Consider the following 21766-nt stretch of genomic DNA (forward strand, 5'->3'; position numbering starts at 1 on the left):
CTGACGGCCATGCGAGCTCCCGTTTGGCGGTCTCCATTTTTTTTACCCTTCTGCGTAGTAATGCCCCTCCTCGTCCGCTGCCACGTCTTCAACCCCCCCCCCCCGGGCGCTCGCTTCTGAGAGAGGAGCATGGCGGTCCCAAGACCAGAACGGCCGCTCCAATCAACTCCAATCGTCAGAACAGGATTACAATCCCACCACCACTTCTTTTCCCCCGCCGCCACCCGGTGCGAGCGAACAATAACTTCCCTTTTCAATCTGACAGCTCCCCCTTCTTTTTTCTTTTCTGGTTTTGTTTGCTTGTTTCCGTTCGCGCGCAGACAGGGTTATCCCATCAATTTCTCCCGTCGCGAAACCTTTCAACAAACCACACGAGTAATTACAGCGAGCCAATTCTCCGCCGCCGCCATGTCCTCGCCAGCCAAGAACGAGAGCAACAGCCCCGCTCCGGCCGAAGAGAAGCCGGCCGAGACGAAGCCGGCCGAGACGAAGCAGGCCGAAGAGAAGCCGGCCGAAGAGAAGCCGGCAGAGACGAAGAAGGCCGAATCAACGCCTGCCGCCGCCGCATCACCGGCCGCCGCATCACCGGCCGAGGCATCCTCGAGCGCCCAAGCGCAGACGTCGGCCGAGTCCGGCGCTCAGGGCGGCATTCTCCCCGGCCAGCACTGGACACAGCAGGTAAGTCTATCCGGGTGGGTGCAAGCCCCCCTGAGCACGCCCCGTCTCGTCTCGTTTTTTTTTTTTTTTTTTTGGGGGGGGGGGGGGGGGGGAATCCCCCCCCTCCCCGAGAGGAAACAAGGAAGATGATAGTTGTCAATAAGAAGCCACAAAAGCTGACGCTATTGTGACACCCGCTCATCAACCCCTCATCTAGCCGATCAATGACGCCGACTCGAGCTACGACAGCGATATTGCCAGCTCGACCAACTCGCTCACCTCGAGCATTCTAGCCTACCGTACCATCAGCGGGAGGACCTTCCACAGCGATAGGACGCCGGCCGAATACTGGTTCGTCTCCGACCGAGCCTTTTCCTTACCTTGCAGTTTTGTTTTGCGCTGCTTGCTGCGAGTGATGATGGGGGACCTGTCCGGCTCACACCATTGGGGGGGTGCTCTTTTGCGCACCCTGATTCTCTCGATCCAGGGGCCCGAACGATGAGAAGCAGACCGAGTGCATGGATATCCAGTGAGTGAGAGAACACTGGCCCACCCCGCGGCATTCTGGATGGGGGAAAATGTGTTTTAGGAGGAACGATATAGCTAACCGCGGTTTTTTCACCCGCGCTCTCTCGTCCTCCTTAGGCACCATGCGTTCACCCTCCTCCTGGACGGCGCCCTCTACAGGGCGCCGCTGGAAGTAGACAAGATCCAGAAGGTTCTGGATGTCGGGACAGGAACGGGTAAGTACCTTACGGTGCCCCCCTACGGTAAGCATAACATGCTGACCGCGCTTTTTTTTTTCTACAGGAATTTGGGCGATGTAAGCGTGCCTGGCTTGTTTCCTCTCTCCTGTTTCTTCTTCTCTCTTCTGATGGGCCAACAACTATACCAGCGACTTCGCCGACGAGCACCCCAACGTCGAGGTGATCGGCACCGACATCTCGCCGATCCAGCCCGGCTGGGTGCCGCCCAACGTCTTCTTCGAGATGGAGGATGCGACGCAGGCGTGGACCTTCGCCGAGAACTCGTTCGACTTTGTCCACATGCGCTACCTCTACGGCTCCATCGTCGACTGGAACCAGCTCTTCCGCGAGGCCTACCGCGTCCTCAAGCCGGGCGGCTACATCGAGACCTTCGAGGCCGACTCCGCCATCTACTCCGACGACGGCACCATCAAGGAGGGCTCCCCCATGGACCAGTGGGGTAAGGTCTTTGAAGAGGGTGGCAGGAAGTTTGGCAGGACCTTCATGCCCGTGAGCGAGAATGTCCAGCGCACCGGCCTCGAGGCAGCCGGGTTTGTCAACCTGGTGCAAGAGGACTTCAAGGCAAGTAGTTTGTTCTTTATTTTTTTTTTTTAAAAAAAAAAAGCTCCCGTCCCATTCAAATACGTGCTAACTCGGTCTGCGTCGCAACTCTCCAGGTCCCCCTCACCGCCTGGCCTGCCGACAAGAAGCTAGCAGAGATCGGCGCTTACTGCCACCTCTCAATAGAGCAGGATGTGGAAGGTGAGTCTTGAGTCTAGTCCGGCGCAGCTGGCCGTAGTCATGCGCTCGCTCTCTCTCTCCCCCTCTCTCTATACAAGTTGTGGCCCTTGTTGTCTTGGCTGACGGGATCGTGTAAACCCACCTCGACAAACCTCCAGGCCTGATTCTGTACACGTTCCAGCATATCATGGGCTGGTCCTCAGTCGAGGTCCATGCCTACGTCGCCCACCTTCGCAGGCAGATGCGCGACAAGACCGTGCACCCCATCGGGAAACTGCGGCTGATCTACGCCCAGAAGCCCCTCTGATGGCCTTGAGTTGCTGTCGCTGCCGTCGTGCGGAGCGCGGGACGACGTCGTGTCATCGGGCCAACACGACCAAGAGAAGGAGGGGGAGGGATACATGCTACCCTGGATCATCACGAGGGAAAGCTCCGATCAGGATTTCGTTAAAAATGTTTCCTATCCAGCTACCTTGCCTGCGGCTCCCACGTCACCCCACCCCCCCCCCTTGCCTTGGAACCTTGGAGGTACTTGGGGCTGGAAGATCAGGCAACATGCTGCATCGGCAAAGTTGGGAGGCATATATAGGAAGGCGAAAGCCGGAACAAGTCGATATGTGTTTGGGTAGACGCCTTCACCGATGCGCATGCGTCCTATTTCATGCCTTGGGGTTCATTCATAGTTCATGGTTCTTTTTTTTCCTTTTTTTTTTTCCCCTCTCGAGCTTCTGGTGAGTGGGACATTAGCCATGTCGTGTGGACGATACCCATGCAACGATACCCATGCACCCTTGAAACACAACATCCGACGGCCCGTCCTCAGAGGTTGCCTTTTCGAGCGCTTATACGGAGTAGCCAAGCCCCGTAGTGCGCCTCCAAATGCCCGGGGCCCCCCACCCCCAATCAACCCCTGTCCCCTGAACACGCCTCCTCCACACGGACACAAGGACACGGACACAAGGGGCTGGGGGCACCTCGCGATTCAGCAGTCGTCTCAGGTTTTTGAGGCTCTGCTGTTCGCAGGACCCGACCTCCCCGGATCCGAGACAGGTGAGACAAAAAGCGCTGTCCGGCTCGGCCAATAGAAATGGCTCCGCCCCGTGTCATTACGCCACTTCTCTCCGTTTACTTGTAAAGTGCCCCCGTACACACAAAATTATTTGCGGTACGGAGTATATAGCCGGGTGCAACAGGTGTAACTGCGTATAGTGTACGGATTAGTGTAACTGAGATGCCAAGCAAAGGGCGGGCACTGACGGCCCAGATCTCTGCGCTTCATCATCTCATCATCCCGGAATTCCGCATTATCCATGCTCCCCTGCTCGTCTGCTCAGGGTACTCCGTAGGGGGGCACCTCCCTCCCCAAGAAGGCCATTCAAGATCGTACGATCCCCCGTTTGGGGCAATTCGTGCATCATCTCTCCTCCTCTTTTGTACCGTTTCTTCTTTTCTTTTCTCTTTCTCTTCTCTTCTCGTCTTATTTCCCTTCGGGTGACGCTCCCTCAGTCTCCACATAGACCTCCTAATCCCCCGAGGAACACCACTCGTTGCTGGACAAAGAAGAGTGCCGGTCGCTGGTCGCTGGTCGCAGTTCGTTCCGTTCGTTTCTTGAGTAACTTGTTATTTTAAAAGAAAAAAAAAAGGGAAGAAGAAGAGGAAGAAGAAGATATCCGACACTCCTCTCCGGCCGGTCCACGCAGTCTACCATACCTAGTTCTCTTCTCCTCCCCGTCACGCGCTTTCGATCGCTTTCGAGATTAAAAGCCCGCACCGAACAGAACCGAACCGAAGCATACCATTTTTGAAGAAGAAAAGGAACAAAAGGGGAAGAAGAGAAGAGAAAAAAAAAAACCATGGGCCAGAACCTGTCCCTCTCGGAGCCGTTCGCCGACACGTCGGGCGCCGTCCTGTCGCCCACCGACCGCGCCAACGACATCATCCTCGCCGCCATCTGGGGCCTCTCCCTCTACGGCATCGGCATGATCTGGTGTGCCGTAGGCCTGCTGCGACGCTGGGCCGGTCCCAACAACGACAGGGGCGTCACCATGCTCTCCGTCCTGGCCGCCTTTCTCATGTCCACCGGCTGGCCCGTCATACTGGCCTACTTTGCCTTCTCCAATCAATAGTCATCCCGCGGTCGCCCGAATGGGTTAATCATCCACTGTGCGATGCACATTCGACAGGGTCACTTAGCGTGGGAGGGTCAGTCAGTAGTTTGGTCTTGAGGGACAACGGGGGCAAACGGGACCGCAGGCTGTCGGTTTGAATGGCGGGTATTCGGCGGCATGCAGTGGGCTTTGTTTTGGATGGGGGGGAGTCGAGCTGAGATTTCGAGGCACCGAGCATATGAGAGACACAGGTCGAGGGTGCTGGATGAGGACGCTGAAAGGGAACTTGCAGGGCAATGGGCAAATCAACGAGGTGCGACAGGTGGACAGTGGTCGGGTTTTTCATCAGAGCGTATATAATAACCGGCTATATATTCTTCTTCTTCTTCTTCTTCTTCTTCGCGATGTACACAACACCACATTGTCGTCCTTTACCACGTGAGTTGTGATGATGAAAAGACTCATGTGTGAGCGCTGTTATGAAACCTGATTTGGGGCTATTAGTTACTTCGCCTGGCGAAGCCACCGCCCTCGCCGTTGTCGATTCGGCCCACTCGTCGGACTCCGAAGCCGGTGTTGAGATTGATCGCTGCCCAGGCACCCAAGCTGATGAGTAGCTGGGTATCTTTTTGAAAATACTGAATAATGATGCTGAAGGCAATTAGGTGAGGTCTTTCAAGATAAACTGCGAAAGCCCCACTGAAGCTTCCTGGACCTCTCATGATGGGCCAGCCTCCCCAATGTGCTCCGTTATTACCCCCATGGCGGTAATCAGGCATTCATCGGAGCTCTTTACCGCGATGCTGTCAGTCGCAGCAGCTTAGTACTATGTCTGGGAGCACGTACCTCGGTGGCATAGAGGCCAGTGATGACCGTGCCCGGAGCGGCTCTGACTTCACTGCACACCCTGACTTCACCGCACTTGAAAATCTGGCATGATCTCCCGCGGTTTGTATAAAACTGGAAGGATAAAGGGAGTGATCAATGCTGCTCAACCGGGTCGGGAAGAGGGAAGGGATGAAGAGGAACATACCTCGCACCAAACCATAATCTCTTTCCCAACGATCCGAGGGAGGACTTCCCCGGAGCTGGGTGCAGAATAGCCCATCTTGATGCCTTCAATACGCTCTCCGCCAGGCCCATCGATGGAGAAGCCGAGGACATAGTCATGTTCCTCTACGATACTGAGGCGGCCAAGGACTCGATGCTCTGGTGGAACTTCTTTGTTGTAGGAAAAGTGGATTCGAAGCAAGCCATCCGAGGATGTCGCCGAAATGCTGGTCAGGTGCCGAAGGTACTTCCCCCCCGGTCCTCCGAAGTGGCACCAGAACAGTGGGTTGTAGCCAACCATATAAGAGTCAAGTTGGGGGAATGAGTCCTCGTTCAAGCAGAGGTTCGGTGGCGGAATGGTAGGATACCACACCGCTGCGTCTCGGAATCGGCTTTGGTGCGGCAAGGCTCCTCGAAGAGGAGTCGATCGTACATAGACAGCGAGACTGACCATCTTGCACCCCTGCCCAGCGTTAGCGTTGCGTGGTCCGTAGTAAGTGCGCGCATACAGTACAGGTATGTGGTATATATAATGGTCTGTGTATGGACTCTCTCGCCGAGGGCCACATACATCGAACCCTGCTTCCAGCCCCAGGATACGGCCGGCGACCAGCAGCCGATCGGTTTGAGGCACCTCATCCAGGTATCCGAGCCAGGGCGACCCCGAACCCGCCGGCCCAGTAATGCATTGGAGACCCTGGAGGCCGCGAGATCCTATGGCCAGGCGGAAGCCCCAGAGGTGGGAAAGCTCGACGGAATGTTCCGAAGGAGAGCAGTAGCCCAGGCGAATGTGATCTCCGGCAAGGGTAGAGAGAGACATTCCCACAATATACCCATCATCGGGGAAAGCAGCGGTAGAGACGGATAGACGCGCAAGAGTGTCGGGGATAGCAACTCTTTGGGTTCGGAATCTACGGCAGCCGTAGCGGAAATAGTCGGCGCCACCGGGCTGCTCGGCACTCCAGAGAAGCCCAGTCGCCTCGATGCGCTGATCAGTAGCTTGCAGAACGGAATCCAGCGACCATAACAGGGGCAAGGCGGGGGGCAGATTGTTCCAGACAAGAGTCATAATATTCACCACACCTTCCAGGAGACGCCAGATGCGCCGCCTATTGCGGAGTCCATGGTTGAGATGGACGTCTTTATGAGTGTGACGGTAGAGCCAGCGCCAGTCTTTTGGCGAGTGATCGCGGGTTTCAAAGAGCCAGGACCGGTCGCCAGACGCCCCGAATCTGGAAGCCCAGAACTGCTGACTGTAGAAAAGGGGGAAGAATGCCCACGAGGCCAGGCGAGCGCGAAGCGCATCTGCGGTAGGCAGGAGCATGGCAATGGCTGCGCATAACTCTGCAGGCAGTGACGCGAAACAGTCCCTCCCTAATAGAATCCGAGACGGCCGAGCGATATGCGTGAAGGCCGGCGGCGGTTCCTGTGGATCCTCGGCAATGAGACGGTCGACGCCGGGGACCTGATAGGGGTCCGCGCTGAACACCGGGTCCGGCCCGGAGAAATCCCGGGCGTCGTATCGTCCTTCTTCTTCCCAGGGGAAGGAGTACGTCTTGTCTACGACAGCAGCTCCGCCATAATCATGGCCCCAGCTTGGCGCGTGACTATGGGGTAAAACGGGAAGGGAGCGGCAGACGTCGAGCAATCTCTGGAGCGAGAACGGGGCTGGGCGCGACGCTTCTTGCAGCAGTCTCCAGCAGGAATCGTGGAAGACATAGCCGCGAATGACTCCAAGACCCGGGAAATACGAGAGGGGAATGGCGTCCTCGTCGGAAGGGTTGAAGCCGGCACCGCTCTCGCCCATGTTCTTCTCGTCGTGGGGCGCGTTCGTGATAGCCGGAACGGGATATCCGGTGTGCACGGGGCCAGCGGAGGTGAAGCACACTACTCCATTGTCAGCTGCCCGAAGCAAACCGGATCCATCGAGATTGGGCACCCTATGAGCACTTACGGGCGCGAAGCTTGTTTTCCCATCTTTCGGAAGATTCAGAGTCCCATTTTGGCCGCACGACCCACCCGCAGAGCGCGCAGCAGACCTGATATAAGCTCATAATTATCTTGTTAATCGCCTGACCGTCTCCGACAACCAGAATCAAGAAAAATATAATATGGCCATCACGGCATGGTAGGTAGAGGAGGTGGTTGTTGCAGTTACAACACATATTAATTGAAAGAAGGGCCCACCGAGCTGTAGCAGCCACTGCAGCTCGACCGCGTTTTTCACCTTCCCGCAGGCATCCACATAACGGACCAGGAAGACCGAAAGCAGTTACTACCTGACATGATAAAAACGGAAGTTGGCTCCCTGGAACTAAGGATACACAGCACCTGCCATTCCTCTCTTCCCTCTTCCCACAGGTCGTTTTGTTGCAAGAGTGAACCAACACCCGTTCCATCCCTGCGGAAAACCTCGGTCCAGTAATTAATTAGTAGTTGCAGCAACTCGCACACAAAGGAGAACCGAACTGGCGCCACTTCGGTGTCGCTCTAGACACGCCCTCCTCCCCAACTTGACGACCTGTGTCCTGGTCCGTGCTGATAGCGGCATACGGTTTTATGGGGATCAGGTTAAGATCTTGATTCTTCATGGGTAATTATGGAGCTGCGAAGGTGATGAACGACAGATACAATTATTCTGTGCAGCTACAGCTACGCGCTATGAATCGCCTAGTAACGAGCCTCATTCTCCCAACTAAACCTGACAAGACGGGTATCCTATACTGAAGTGAACTCCGACCATGGACTTCTAATTAGCTAAGCGGGCCGGGCGCAATGAACGCCTTCAACCCTCTCTCCTCCCTCCCTGTGTCGGGACTCTAAAGAACTTGAGAATGGCAGAGGGCTGTGACCGAGGATCCCCAAGGTACTTACATCGGCTTGACAGCTAAAGTAGTTCCACTATTAGGTTTTTTGTTCGTAGGGTTCCAACACCAAACAAGCGACTCGGATCTCCAGGGGGCAGGCAAAGGCAGACTGAGGCAAGGTTGGCTCGGTTGGCGATCGTGTTCCATTGGCCGCGGCTCCTCTTCGCCTCTTGATGTCATCATGATCGCCCGCTCGCCAGCTCTCCACAATTAATAATTAGATCATGACTGCACCCGGTGTTTTAGTTATAATATGTTCAGGAAGAAGACGCCTTCACAACGCGGCCGCTTATCCTTTAGATTCCATCCCGACTCTCTTATATGTGCAATTCATACACTAGAAACTTGTCTTCGGACTAGACATTGAAAGTTATCTCCGGCTTAGGGTAACTCGAGCTCAGAAACCCAAAGGAAATATACGTCGAACGCTCCGAAAAAATCAAGGGGAGAGGAAGAACAAAACATAATCATTAACACGCCCGATTCAACCTCGTCGACACCACAAAGATTCGAGCGAAAGACGAAAAGAAAAAGAGAAAAGAAAATAACCGATTCCCGCCATGTCTAACATGTTAGCCTCCCGCAAGGTCCCGCTCGTGCTAGCGGCGGGCATCGGCAGCGGGCTGCTGTACATGACGTACGGGGCGAACCAGCAGCCGCGGCCACGACAGCAGCAGGGCGAGGGCGGCGGCGTCGGCGTGTCCGAGACGCTGCAGGCGGCGGCCGGGCAGGGCGGGGCGCGGGCGCGGCAGTACGACCCCAAGGACACGCGCCTGCACAGCGCCGACCCGGCCGCGCAGAGCAAGCGCAACCCCGACAAGACGCGCGGTGACGACCTCGGCGGCGACGGAACCTCCCCCGGCGCCGGCCTCGGCAAGCACACTGGCGACCGCGGCGAGGGCCAGGCGGGCGACCTAGCCCGGAAGAGGACGGGGTCTTAAAATCTTAAAATCAAGTATGTTTTTTTTTTTTTGTGGGGGGGGGGGGTGTAAATATGTCGGGGAGCTGGGTATCAAGGGGGGGTTTAAATAAGTTAAGGGATGGGATGGGTGTTTTCGGTTGATTGTTTGATAATAATACATATTAGACGGCCCGCATGCACCGGAGGGAAGGGAATCTCTTCCAACTGGTATTTAGAAACCCAACTGGTATTTTTGAATGAAGATACACTAATTAATTAATTACTAGGTCGCGGAGCAGTGGCGAGTGTTTTCCTTGACCGGGTCAGGTACATACATACATAATTACTTATAACCCATCATGAGAATCAAAACAGGGGGGCAAAAGAAGATGATCCACCCAAACGAAGCAAGCCATAACCCAAAACAACTTGATTAACCCCAACCCAAAAACATGCTCATAATCAATTCGAGTGAAATGACCTCATGCACTGCTGCTGTACCCGTCCAGCTTCTCGACGTGGCCGACCTCCTTCTCGTCGGGCTTGGGGTCGCCGCCGGCGAAGGTGCTGTGCGGCACCCACTTTGCGCTGTTGCGCGGGGTGGTCTCGGCCAGCATCTGGTCGACCTGCTCGAGCGTCAGGCCCTTGGTCTCGGGGATCAGCAGGTAGGCGTAGACGAAGCAGCAGGTGCACAGCGCACCCCAGATGTAGAACACCTTGGGGCCCAGGTTGCCCCTGTCCGTGTCGACCATGTAGGGCGTGATGACGGCGATGATGCAGTTCCCTGAGGATCGAGTCAGTTTTTTTTCTCTTCTTTTTTTCTTTTTTTTCCTCGGCTGATCTACGCGAAAAGAGAGAGAGAGAGAGAGAGAGAGAGAGAGAGAGAGAGAGAATAAAACTTACACAGCCAGTTAGAGGCGGTGGACAGGGCAACGCCCTTGGCGCGCATGGGCAGGGGAAAGATCTCGCCAATGACAACCCAGGCGCCGGGACCCCAGGTGGTGGCGAAGAAGAAGATGTAGATGCAGATGAAGGCGATCATGACCTTGACGCACGTGTCGTCGTCCGGGCGGACGGTGCCGATGATGGCGACGATGAACTCGCACACCAGCATGCCCAGGGCGCCCCAGATGAGCAGCGTGCGCCGTCCGAGGCGCTCCATGGTGTAGAAGGAGATCGGGGTCGAGCAGGTGTTGACTAGGGTGGTGATGAGCGAGATGAGGAAGGGGTTCTGGATGACGCCGAGCTGCTGGAAGAAGGTGGTGCCGAAGTAGAAGACAAAGTTGATGCCGGTCCTGTATTAATTATTAATTATTATTAATTAATTAGTTAGCTTTGTTATTTCCCGAAGGAAAAGACAGCAAGAAAGAGAAAGATTGAAAAGAAAGAAAGAAAGAAAGAAAGAAAGAAAAACTCACCATTGCTGCATCATCTGCATGGAGGTGCCGAGGGCGGTGCGGCGCAGGTAGCTGCTACTCTCCCAGAGGGAGCCGCGGAAGCACATGGCCCAGCTCTGGAAGTAGCTGCCGTGGGGCACGACGGTCATCTCGTACTCGTGGTTGGCGACGATCTCGGCCAGCTCGTCCCGGATATAGGCCGATTCGACGGGCTGGTCGCGCAGGCGGGCGAGGGTGGAGGCGGCGCGGGCGAGGTCGCCCTTCTTGACGAAGAAGCGGGGCGACTCGGGCAGGAAGAAGAGACCGGCGGCCAGGATGAGGGACCAGGCCATCTGGAGGCCGATGGGGATCCGGTAGGAGCCGCTATCGGTGCGGTCCTGGGTGGCGTAGTCGACGGCCGAGGCCAGGAGGAGGCCGAGGCAGATGCAGAACTGGTAGCCCGACACGACGGCGCCGCGGACCTTGCGCGGCGCGATCTCGGACATGTAGAGGATGATGATGGCCGAGACGAAGCCGACGCCGAAGCCGGCGACGAGCCGGCCGGCCACGATCAGGCCGAGCCCGGCGCTCGCCGTCTGCAGCGCCACGCCGACGATGAAGACGGCGCACCCGAGGATGACGGTGACGCGCCGCCCGAGCCAGTCGGCCAGGTCGCCCGCCATGAGGGCGCCGAAGAAGGTGCCCGCCGAGAGGATGGACGTGATGAGCGACTTCTTCCACGCCGCCAGCACCACCCCGTCGCCGCCGCCCTCCATCACCCGGATGAAGTAGTCCATCCCCATCACGCCCGAGATGTACCCGGAGTCGTACCCGAAGAAGATGCCGCCAAAGGCCGCAAACACGCACATCAGGTACGCCTTGACCGTCACCGGCGCCTCCACCCGGCTCACGTCGGCCGTCCCCGCCGGGGGCGCCGCACCGCCTGGCATCTTGGATATCTCGGTGCTGGGGGGGTTGTCTGCTTGTAGAGTCTGGGTCGGTCTTATTGGCCCCCAAGGTCGAGGTCGGATCTTGTTATACTCGGGTACAGTAACTGGTAGGAGTGGTGGGTGACAAGGATAAAAAAAAGACAATATGCCAGAGCAAAGACACTCCTTTGGAATAGGAGATGTTGACTTTCGCAGAAGCCGAGTTTGAATAAGGCAGGTATTGGAATATGAACAGGTAGTGCGAAGTTGAAAAAAAAAAGGGGGGGGGAATGTCAAAGGTTAGTTATATATACTCAGTACATGTGTAAGTGCTTCTTTTCTCATCAGGGCAAGCAGGATGAGCTCTGGCAAGTTCGCCTCCTTCCCCCGTACGGCATCCCCCAGTCACTCCCCAAACTTCCCCGGCCGGAGACGAGCCTGGGGAGTTCTGCGTTCCCTCGTGGCCTCCACAAGCACAGGGGGGAAGGGGGGTCCGCATCGCGCACCCCGGGGTCTGGAGAAGCGAGAACCCCGGATGGAGGAGGACGTGCCCGGGCTGTTGGCCGGATGGACGAACGGATGATGCGGGCAGTGGATATGAGCAGGCGAGGCAGGACAACCTCCCATCAGCAGATACTAGTTAGTGTATGTACAGTACAAGTAATTAGTGTACTTGCGTACTTGGCAGCCAGATCCCAGCCATGCTCGCCGATACATGTATCTTCTTTAAGCACAATCCGAGAACCACCTTGTTCTCCTGGATCATCCAGGAGATCTCGCGCCCACAATTTTAGCTTTTGAATTGTGCTCCTGTTCTCACTAGTACCTCACTATTTGTGATAGGGTGGCAATAATCAAGTATCAAGCTACTGCGCCCCCGTATTTAATTATTCCACGTTCGCCTTCAAATGTCAACAATCAACCCAAGGGAACATGCCGTGAACAGGTCCCTGATCTAGCTACTGGCGTAGAGTAGATTCGGGCACTCGGCCTCCGCGAGCTGGATCGAGCTCGGGCGTGCCTCGGTTGTAGGACCCCGGGGCGAGATTCGACCGCGGAGGGATGACGTCTGGCCGGTCTCGCCGGCGAGCCGTGTCACTAGTGAGCGAACTGGATCAGAAGGCTGAAAAAAAAAAAAAAAAAACAACAACATTAGCCCGGGAATCCTACCCGAGATTACGAAGATCTCACTCTCAGTACTCTGCAAGGCGGTGATGCATGGCCTAGCACGCACCTTGCCCCCAGTCCCTTTCAGGTCCAGTGCGAGGCGGCGACCCACAACCACCCGTCTCACTCACGATATGCGGTGCCACCCGTGTTCAGAGTAGGGCCGAGAGACGGCCGCGCACGCTGACCGTTGATTGGGGGTCAACCGCGGGAGAGCCACCAACGCTACGACACGGGGCCGGGTAGTCTCCGAGGATGAATTGTATCGTGTGTGCCATTCGGGCCTCGTCGGGGAGACTGAGAATAAATTTAATTCACCTATCTATCCTGTGCTGTAATACTGCAGTCATCTTGATCCCTCCATCTGAGCTTGACGCGGGGAGGAAAAGGGCCGAGAATGATACCCTCTTTCTCTCTCTCTTTCTCTCTTTCTCTCTCTCTCTCTCTCTCTCTCTCTCTTCTCTCACCGCCGACAGCGGTCAAGAAAAAGCATGTGTTCGGACGATGGGTGCCAAGGCGCAAGTGCCGGCACTCGAACGAATCGCTGAGCTTTCCGGACGGCGCTGATTCGGCCATTTTGTGGATGGGCGGATGGAGCCTGGGAACTCCCGCGCTCCACTGCTACCTATCAGCCGCCCGATTCATGACTCGGCTTGGCACGCAACATCAAGGGACCAGAGCTCAGGATAAACATCTGCGCTGCGCTTGCCTGACGTTGTTTACTTGTACGGATTACATGCGCGTACTTCACGTACACTCGTGTACGTGCGCAGCACCCAACCTCACCACCTCCGCTCAGGCACAAGGTATGTATGTACAGGTCAACGGCTAAATTCGTCGACCTGGCCGAGCTTCGTGCAGCCAAAAGAGAGAGAGAATGTGGCTTCAAGGGTTTCAAGGGTCCCAGATCGCTGAGCCTGCAGCCTGACGGTCAACGCTCTCGAGATTGACGTCATTGTCTACTATGTAGTTGGAGCACCTTGCCAGAGTACCTAGCTACCAAGTAGGGCCCTACACAGTACACCAACATCTTTAAGCCTTGACACCTCAGATGCAGGTATTGGCCCCGTTATTTCGTTCAGGAACGGCCTACATAGAGGCAATGTCCAGAGGGAAATTTAAGGGAGGCCGAAACTCTACTCCGTAAATGTTTTTTTCTCTCCTTTTTTCCCTTGTGCGGCGTGTGCTTCGTGTAATTAGGCTGTGTCGAGTCATGTGAGTCAATAGCAGCAATGCGCCTCCGATCCTTACCCATGAAACGGACCCCATTCCAGTCATACTGGAAATGCCAAAAGACGCCCCAGGCTCGCTTGCACTATAAGTGGGGGGGGGAGGGGGGGGGAGGCTTAACAAGGACAGACTACTACAAATACACTACCAAGGAGGCCGAGGCCGCCAGTTGCGCTGCCAGGGACCTATTACTCCGCATTGGTCAGAATACCAGAACGGAACTCGAGAACGAGATAAGCTTGTGCCTCCCACGTTCCCACGTGTGAGCCACCCCTCCCCTCTTCCACAACTCCACAAGGAGTGAGGTACTGGTACAGAAGAGTCAGGGAGCACGAGATGCGAACTGTTGGTAAAGTTGCCCATAGCTAACTCGAAAGTGAGGGGATGAGGAAAGGCGAAACCCAGATGAAACGAAGAAACAGAAGCAAGAAGTAATGTCAAGTACTGATTTTATGCAGGTACTTAGGACAGGCTGCTCGTGGAAGAGAGGTAATTACTCTACCCGTTGATCAACATTTCAAATGATATTATCAGAGCGGCAGCCAGGTTGCTCTTCAGGTTCCGCATGACGAGAACGAAGGGGCCTGCCTGCCGGTGGCTGAAGACTCACGCTGGGAGGCGCTGTATGTACATATATCCGCCCCGGCATCGCCCCCGCCTATGATCATCAGGCGGTACTTCTTTTGGTTCGCTCATGGGGTCCGGAAAATACCCCGATTGTGGTGTATTTACGCACTTCGCGCACCTGTCGTCAAGGCCCGCAATAGGCATGAAGCGTCGCTTCATAGGCGTAGGCTCGACCCTATTAGGGTATTTGCATTTACAGCACTAGTCACGCCTTTGTCGCGAATGTACCCTGAATTGTAGGCGATAATTATAGAGGGAAGGATCACCACGGGAGGCCGAAGTGTGGCCAGGCACCGCCCGACACAATCCTGACGGGAAGATTCGCCGTTTTGTATAGCGCGTTGCTGTGGACAGCCCGGTTTCTTTGGCTCTCTTGTGTTGAACCGGATAGGGCGAAGCCTTCCAGGCCCTTTCCGGGCGCCTCCAGAGTTTAATTAATTAAGAGTTGCATGGCAAAATGTCCGAAAAGGTCAGAACGGAGCAGCTGTGCATGGTTTTAGTGTTCGTATCTAAGCGCGATGAGCAACGAAAACAGCTAGGGATGCTTGAGATGTGATTAGATTGAAAAGGCTACAAAATTCAATTCTAATATCAATTAACACTGTACGGACTACAATCAATCATGTATATCCGTATATCCAGGATTACTATAAGTACAAGAAAGGATATTGACTAACGTCCTATATACCTACCTAATTACCGTACGTATGTTCCTCTATCGTCATGTATGATACTATTTAATACTATTATCCTTCATCAGTCCAGCCAAGTAACTCTTGCTTCCCTTCGCTAGACTTTCTAACGTAGCTTAGTTATTGTTTGAGTCTCGCATTCTGCTTTCTTTCTTCACTCGCCTGTCAAGGATCTACCTCGCAAGTAGTGCCTCGAGATGTCGGTAGCTACCTAACAACCAACATTGTGCATGTACATGCGTTCTACCTCAATTACTCCGCACTACCTTACTTATCCTTATTACACCTTACAGAGACCCCCTGTTCATCCGTGGCTACCAGCACAACAAACTATAAGCAGTTTGCTTTGGACCTTACGCAATGCTTGGAATTTCGATCTGATAACATCGGATAATCATGTGAGCCAAAAAGGGCTGGGAATAATAGTTTGTACGCCAAGAGAGCAACGTCAGTCTCGGTGTTGCATCCACACCAAGGCAGCGCATCATTGGCTCGAGCCGACCTAACGGACCGGCCATGATGTCAGAACAGCTTTCAACTCTGGTCATCGCGTTCCATACCGGCTGAGGAACGGAATGACGCTGTCGAGTGGGTTCATCTTTTGTTTGCGGCAAGAGGTATTAATGAGTTGAGGGCCGTTAATGTGCGCCTTTTTTGACTTCGGTCCCCGAGTGTTAATACCTCTTACATATATGTACATCAACCGAAGATAATACTGCTCAGCAACCTTGCATCGGATAACTCGCACCCACTCCCCCGGCCCATATCTTGGCCCGAAGATATACGCCCTGTAATTGCTTCCACTCAATTGTCCGAAGTGCAATGGCAACAAGTGCACTCCCCGGGTCCTACCCCGACAGCATCCCGCCCACCCCGGATGAGACGATGATGCAGCAACAGCAGAAGCAGCCGAGCCAGCTTGATCAGCAACGCCGGCAGAGTAGCAATCTCCACAAGCCCAGTGACCCTCGCGGCCACAAGCACACCGACTCGGGCGTTGCCATTCCCGAGTCGGGGCCCATCCGGTCTTCCCACCATGATGATAAGTCCCACTGGTACGGCCCTAATGAAGCAATAGGGGGCGGCACTTATGTCCGGGGACATCATACTACCCTCTTTACTGGCCCCATGAAGTCGCCCATCGGAATCGAACTGGGCACGACGACGAAGCCGACAGCGGCACGCGAGACCAAGAACAGCGCCGTCTCGAGCAAGGATGAGAACAGAACCTCGACTGCCGCGATGATTGGTACCAGTGCCGTGGAGGGAGGTGCGGGGAAGACCGAACCGAAGGCATTGCAGCAGCAGCAGCAGCAGCAGCAGCAAAGCCTGGAGCCAAGCCGTCCGCTGTCGGATGAGCCGGCCTCGCATTTGGGAGACGCAGACGGAGCCGTCTACAACACAGTGACAGGCCACGGAAGTGCCGCGGATGACCACGAGGAGCATCACCACCTGCCTCCAAAGTCAGCCCCGAACTCATCGTCGCCGGGGACAGCCGTCGTTGAGGGAGATGTTACGAACTATCCCAGGGGCACCGGCGTTTACAACACCGTGACAGGGCACGGTAGTCAAGACGACGACTTGAGACGCCGCTCTCGGGCCATCGCTCCCGGCTTCCTCCCGGAGACGGCCGTTCGCGACGACGTCCTCCATCTCGCCGAGGCGAACTCGAGAGACGGTGGGCACGTCGACGCCCAGGCGAAGCGCGAGACCGCTCCCCAACAACGAGCTTTTCCTCTTGCCACGGGGCCTTCGGAGGGCCGCAACGACGGGCGCGCGTCAGAGTCGCCGTCCAGACAGGGAGCTGCTGCTGCTGCTGCTGCTGCTGCTGCTGTTGCCGATCGGAACCAGGAGGGCGTCGGCGCCCTCACCAATGGAAAGGGAGAGAGGAGCCAGGCCGTCGCAGCAGGCGGAGCCGCGAAGGGTAACGAGCGACGCTCTTCGCAGCCGACGTCGCCGATCGAGAAAGCCAGCAGCCACGAAGAAGGGTGGCACAAGGGCAACAACCGAAACAGGAAGCACGGCATCTTTGGCATCTTTCACCGGCGCAAGAGTGACGCCAAAGAGGTAACCCGCAGGAAGTCTGCCGGCGACCAGGACGAGCCGGCGAACCAGGATGCCACCGTGGTCGGCAACCCTCCGAGCCGCCCGCGCAAACCCAGCAGGGGCGAATCGACAACGGAGCGCAGGCGGTCGAGATCATCCGCCAAGACCGAGGACGAGACCTCGGCGGGAGGAGCGGCAGCGGCAGCGGCAGGAACGGCGGCGGCGGGGGCCGGTGCCTTTGGTCTCTTTCACCGCGCCAAGAGAAAGAGTACCGGCGAAGAGACCCAAGAGAAGACACAGGACGCAGCCAACAGTAACCGTGCGCCAATGTCTGCCGGCGCAGGCGGCGCAGGTCCCGCCGGAGGGACCATGCATCAGACCGAGGAAGTTCCGACCCCCTTTGAACATCCGAGAGAGCCGCCGGTGCGTCCAGAGGGCGTCGGCCACGGGCTCGCTGCCGCCGGGGCCGAGAACCAGTCTGGCGCAACCCAGGGGACGCAGCAGAAGAAGGCGGGTGCCACAACGACGAACGAGCCGGGCGGCAACTATTACAACACCCTCGCGTCCGGGACCCCGTCTGGTTTAAAAAAACAGGCGCGCGGAACTACCTCCCGTCATGAAGAGTACGACGGCGACGGCGGCGACGGCGGCGACGAAGACGACAACAGGCTCGAGTACAACGTCCTGTCCTCCGGAACCCCGTCCGGCGTCAAGGTCAAGCCCAAGTCGCGGCGGCGGAGCGCGCACGCCGACACCGCCACGGCAACGACAGGAACGGACGGGGGGGGCCTGCCCGCCGCCGATAACGACACCAACACCTCGTGCACCGCCGCCGTCGTCGGGCGCGTCGGGTACGGCAGCGCAGCGGCAGCGGGCGCGCCGACGATTCCTTCGACTCGTACTCAGCAACAGCAGAATCAGCACGAGCTGCTGCCGCCGATCCCGCCCTCCTCGCACGGCCCGGAGCGCGACGGCGAGCGAGCAGCGGGGGCGCGCCACGCGCCGGCGCCCGGCATCAGCAACGCCAGCCAGGAGTCCCTGCCCGGCGTGACGACGTATGGGCCGCGGGCGGCAGAGCACGACATGAGCCCCGAGGTGATGCCGGCCGCGTATTACGTCGCGTCGTCCTCGTCGTCGCGGTCTGCACTGGCACCGGCGGGGGCAACCAGGGACCGCGGCGGCCGGGTGATGCACGTGTGCAGGCACTGCGGCTTGGAGAACGATATCACCGAATACCTGCAGCGAGCGGGTCGCGCGGGAGACGGTCCTGTGTCCCACTAGGGGAGTCTAGCTGGTATGAAGTCTAAGGGGCTGAGATGCCTTGCTTGTATGTATAAGGTAGTATTAAATTAATGGCGGTGTGAAGGACCTTAGAAGGCTGCTTTGGTCAGGTAGGGCAGGCATAATTATTGTATTATTCATTCTTTGCTTCGGTACCTGGCAACTACTTATATCTAGTATTACAAAATGAATTTAAATTTCCAGAATGTCAAGTCATTATTGTTTTTCTGTTGACGTTATTTGCCTACTGATAATGTTCTCTTCAGTGTTTAATTAGACCATTCATTACCTGAACCTGGTCGAGAACAGCGCTCTCAGTAACGCAAATATGCTTAATGCAAGCATGTCAAATCAACGTAAAATCTTGGGATATATACGGCTGCAATTAATGACTAAGCAGACTCGGCTCATTGCTTGCCTAAGGTTTACCGGACGAGATCCCTTTTACGTTCCCGGATCGTAGCCGCCTCCGTAATAGTAACAAATGGCGCCGGCGACGGAGGCCGGAAGGCGTCGCCTATTCTACTTCATTTATACCTATCGAGCCCCCTGGAACGTGTCCTATATATTTGCGATAGAGATATATTTTTAGTATTAAGATCCTAGCTGCTCCAAAAAGGAGATATCTATTTCTGGCTTCCTCTGTATAGGCTATTTTCTAACCCCTGAAACCCGCTTTTAGATCCTTGAGCTGCTTAGGGGTTACGCGAGTGGCCAGGCTAGGCACGCTAAAAATGGGCGGACTTTGTCCGAGGACGCGCTGCCTTTCAGACATCTAGAGCGGAGACGGTTGTGCGATAGCATTTCCCTACACGCGAAGAATAGACAGTTGCCCCCAGCGCCACTTTGCCGTGGCCGCTTTCCTTCCCTTTTGCTAACTTATGTGTTCTCCGCGCAATGTATTTCAATCGCCTTGCCCACACAGCATACCTCAGTCGACTGGGTTCTCGTAACAGCCTCAGAATGGCTTCCACAATTTTGGGAGCATCAGGCCGCGAGTACATCCAAGGCGAGGTTCTCCAGCGCGATCCCAAGGATAACAAAGCTCGCATCTTCAAAGCCGGGTACGTCCAAAACCCCATGTGCCAAAGCCTAGCTAGGTGGCAAGATTCTGACCATGCCGCTCAGGTGCGGAAATGAGTCTTTTGTCTTCAAGCACGTGTCTCAGCCCTTCTATGATCTGTCACAGCACCTCGCACTGGAGTTTGCAGGTTCTAGTCGGCTGCGGGTGCACGTGGATGCCAACCAGGACGAGCGAATCCTGGTGTATCCATACTTCAGGAACACGCTCCTTGCCTTGATCAAAGAAGACCCAGACTTTCCTCCGGCAGAAAGGGTCAAAGTCCTGCGAGTTGTTGCGGAGGCGATTCAAGAACTTCATTCCAAAGACTGGATCCACAACGGTGAGTAATCTGCAATTGGGCACTGGTCATTATTCTAACCACAAGACGGCCCGCCGGCCCTTGCAGATGTGAAACCTGACAACATCCTGGTGGACTGGGCCTGTGACGAAGATGGCAACAAGACGGTCACCAAGGCGGCGCTCGGCGATTTTGACATTGCGCTCAAGCTGGAGGGTGCCAAGCCGCTATACGGCCCTCATGCCGTGGGTAATGCCATGTGGCGGAGCCCTGAAGCCCAGACCGGACGGGGCGTGACAAAGGCGTCTGACGTCTTTTCATTTGGACTCGTAGTAGGCGACCAAATCCAGTCTTCCCCTGCAAGAAAACCGCCGACTCTGACCTTCGTTTACAGTGCATCTATGCTCTTGGAGGCGGCGACTTCCTGCTCCCGCACAACTACGAGGAGCTGGTGGAGCGAGGAATTAGCCCAGAGCAGGAGATCCTGACCAGACACTTTGCTTATTTCGGGCCCGTGACCGAGGGGCTCCTGAAGCAAATCGACAGCGAGGTTTGGTCCAGGGCTCTGAAGGCCGCGTCGAGGACGGGACAGCTCGCAGTGGAGGATGACCCTTTGCTTAGGTTCGAGCGCTGGGGGGAGGGCCTGGGGCCCGCGGCTGTCGACATGATATCCGGAATGACAAGGCTTGACCCGGCCGCCAGGATGACGATGGAGCAGGTCCTAGAACATCCTTGGTGGACGGAGGAGTAATAGAGCAGGACGAGCCCCGCATCCTATAGGACGTCGTTTCAGTGCCTCTCGTTAGCTTGTGACGAGGCCATATGGTGTAGCGTCTTCATAACTACTTAAGGTCCGCTAGGCCTTAGCCAAATTAGAAGTAACTTATAGGGATATTATAGAGTAAAGAAGGTTAGACTACTACCTATAGGCCCTATAGGTCTCCTTTTAAGGGGCTAGTAAGCTAGTACTAGCTGAAAGAGGATAAGACTAGAAGAGGCTAGATAGGAAGATAATATAGGCTAAAGCAGCCTACTTCCCCCTCTAGCTTAGAGGGTAGGCTATAGCTCCGGCTAGGCCTATTTTTCTAGGACCTAGAGGAGCTTCTATAGGCCTTTAATAGGCTTATAAAGGCCTTAAAGAGGTAGCTATAGCTTTAGCCCTAGTAAGGAAGCCTATTATAAGCCTATAGCTACCTATACCTAGGTAGGATAAGGAGGAGCCTTAAGGGCTTTTTTAATCTCTTTCTTAACTTCTTTAGCTATAAGTTCCTATAGATTTCGAACTAACCTTATAATAGTACTTATAAGGCCTTATAAGAGCTAACTAGTAAGGTCTTATATAATGCCCCTTCCCCCTCTAGCTTGGCTAGTAGGCTACGGCCCTAGCTATATTTCCATTGCGAGAACTCGAGACAGGGCCGTCGAGCTGGCCCCATCGGTCCAGGGTCCAAAGAGAAAGTACGAGCCATCACAGCTAGCAGGCGCGCCGAAGAGGGGGAAATTAATGAACGACGGCGGTGACGGCGGTGACGATGGTAGCGACGACGGCAGCGACGACAAAGCTAGCATCATCTTCCAGCCAGCCCCTGAGTCTTCTGCAGCAGACGCAGCACTTCGGTGGCACGATCAAGCCCTGGCTGCGCGTAGCCCTGTCATAGGGATGGAGGGAGATGTCATTCTTGGGGTCCGACACCCCTTTGAAGATTTGCGAGCTGGCGATAGGGCCAAGATTATTGGGCCCAACGGCGAAGACTACATGGAAAACATAGACGCTCCGTCGCTCGCGGAGTACTGCGACACAACGGCGCCGAGTTCCCGCTGTACCCTGACGACAGCCGACGCGACGCGCATCCTGACCGACATGGCGACCGCCCTCTACTACATTCACCACCAAGGCTTTGCTCACAACGACGTCAAGCCTAGTAACATTCTTTTCTCGCAGACCCGCGGTGCAGTCCTCATCGACTTCGGCATCTCGACAGAGCCC

At 55.8% G+C, this 21766-nt stretch overlaps 7 protein-coding genes across 7 annotated transcripts; 5 read left to right on the top strand and 2 right to left on the bottom strand.

Annotated features, from left to right (window-relative positions):
• The first annotated feature begins 109 nt into the window (after positions 1-109).
• Positions 110-2938, top strand: MYCTH_2315429 (uncharacterized protein). The gene is made up of 8 exons (XM_003663672.1): positions 110-678; positions 875-1008; positions 1145-1186; positions 1303-1400; positions 1468-1480; positions 1553-1985; positions 2081-2165; positions 2303-2938. Exons 1-8 carry the CDS (start codon positions 409-411, stop codon positions 2449-2451), a joined length of 1224 nt encoding a protein of 407 aa, XP_003663720.1. The 5' UTR covers positions 110-408; the 3' UTR covers positions 2452-2938.
• Positions 2939-3997: 1059 nt separating this feature from the next.
• Positions 3998-4270, top strand: MYCTH_2064545 (uncharacterized protein; the record flags this gene model as incomplete). The annotated part of the gene is made up of 1 exon (XM_003663673.1): positions 3998-4270. The coding sequence occupies one exon, from the start codon at positions 3998-4000 to the stop codon at positions 4268-4270; it is 273 nt and encodes a 90-aa protein (XP_003663721.1).
• Positions 4271-5357: 1087 nt separating this feature from the next.
• Positions 5358-7025, bottom strand: MYCTH_2045079 (uncharacterized protein; the record flags this gene model as incomplete). Its single annotated transcript, XM_003663674.1, has 2 exons — positions 5358-5765; positions 5874-7025. Coding segments are annotated over 2 exons (1560 nt in total), but the record flags the coding sequence as incomplete, so codon positions are not given.
• Positions 7026-8729: 1704 nt separating this feature from the next.
• Positions 8730-9008, top strand: MYCTH_2041611 (uncharacterized protein; the record flags this gene model as incomplete). The annotated part of the gene is made up of 1 exon (XM_003663675.1): positions 8730-9008. A coding segment is annotated over one exon (279 nt), but the record flags the coding sequence as incomplete, so codon positions are not given.
• A 544-nt stretch (positions 9009-9552) lies between these two features.
• MYCTH_2127519 (uncharacterized protein) lies at positions 9553-11396 on the bottom strand (the record flags this gene model as incomplete). The annotated part of the gene is made up of 3 exons (XM_003663676.1): positions 9553-9854; positions 9974-10365; positions 10489-11396. 3 exons carry the CDS (start codon positions 11394-11396, stop codon positions 9553-9555), a joined length of 1602 nt encoding a protein of 533 aa, XP_003663724.1.
• A 4276-nt stretch (positions 11397-15672) lies between these two features.
• MYCTH_2305838 (uncharacterized protein) lies at positions 15673-18624 on the top strand. Its single transcript, XM_003663677.1, has one exon. The coding sequence runs from the start codon at positions 15914-15916 to the stop codon at positions 18416-18418; it is 2505 nt and encodes an 834-aa protein (XP_003663725.1). The 5' UTR covers positions 15673-15913; the 3' UTR covers positions 18419-18624.
• Positions 18625-19315: 691 nt separating this feature from the next.
• Positions 19316-20530, top strand: MYCTH_52839 (kinase-like protein; the record flags this gene model as incomplete). The annotated part of the gene is made up of 4 exons (XM_003663678.1): positions 19316-19482; positions 19547-19821; positions 19888-20111; positions 20174-20530. The coding sequence occupies 4 exons, from the start codon at positions 19316-19318 to the stop codon at positions 20528-20530; spliced, it is 1023 nt and encodes a 340-aa protein (XP_003663726.1).
• Between the last annotated feature and the right edge of the window lie 1236 nt (positions 20531-21766).

The sequence above is a fragment of the Thermothelomyces thermophilus genome, chromosome 4 (assembly GCF_000226095.1).
Source record: "Thermothelomyces thermophilus ATCC 42464 chromosome 4, complete sequence".
Classification (NCBI taxonomy): domain Eukaryota; kingdom Fungi; phylum Ascomycota; class Sordariomycetes; order Sordariales; family Chaetomiaceae; genus Thermothelomyces; species Thermothelomyces thermophilus.

Bases quoted from the DNA above. Each gene is read 5' to 3' on its own strand.
- MYCTH_2315429 (XM_003663672.1), top strand. From the start codon at position 409: ATGTCCTCGCCAGCCAAGAACGAGAGCAACAGCCCCGCTCCGGCCGAA. The intron at 679-874 runs GTAAGTCTATCC...CCCCTCATCTAG, and splicing joins GCCAGCACTGGACACAGCAG to CCGATCAATGACGCCGACTC. The intron at 1,009-1,144 runs GTTCGTCTCCGA...CTCTCGATCCAG, and splicing joins AGGACGCCGGCCGAATACTG to GGGCCCGAACGATGAGAAGC.
- MYCTH_2305838 (XM_003663677.1), top strand. From the start codon at position 15,914: ATGGCAACAAGTGCACTCCCCGGGTCCTACCCCGACAGCATCCCGCCC.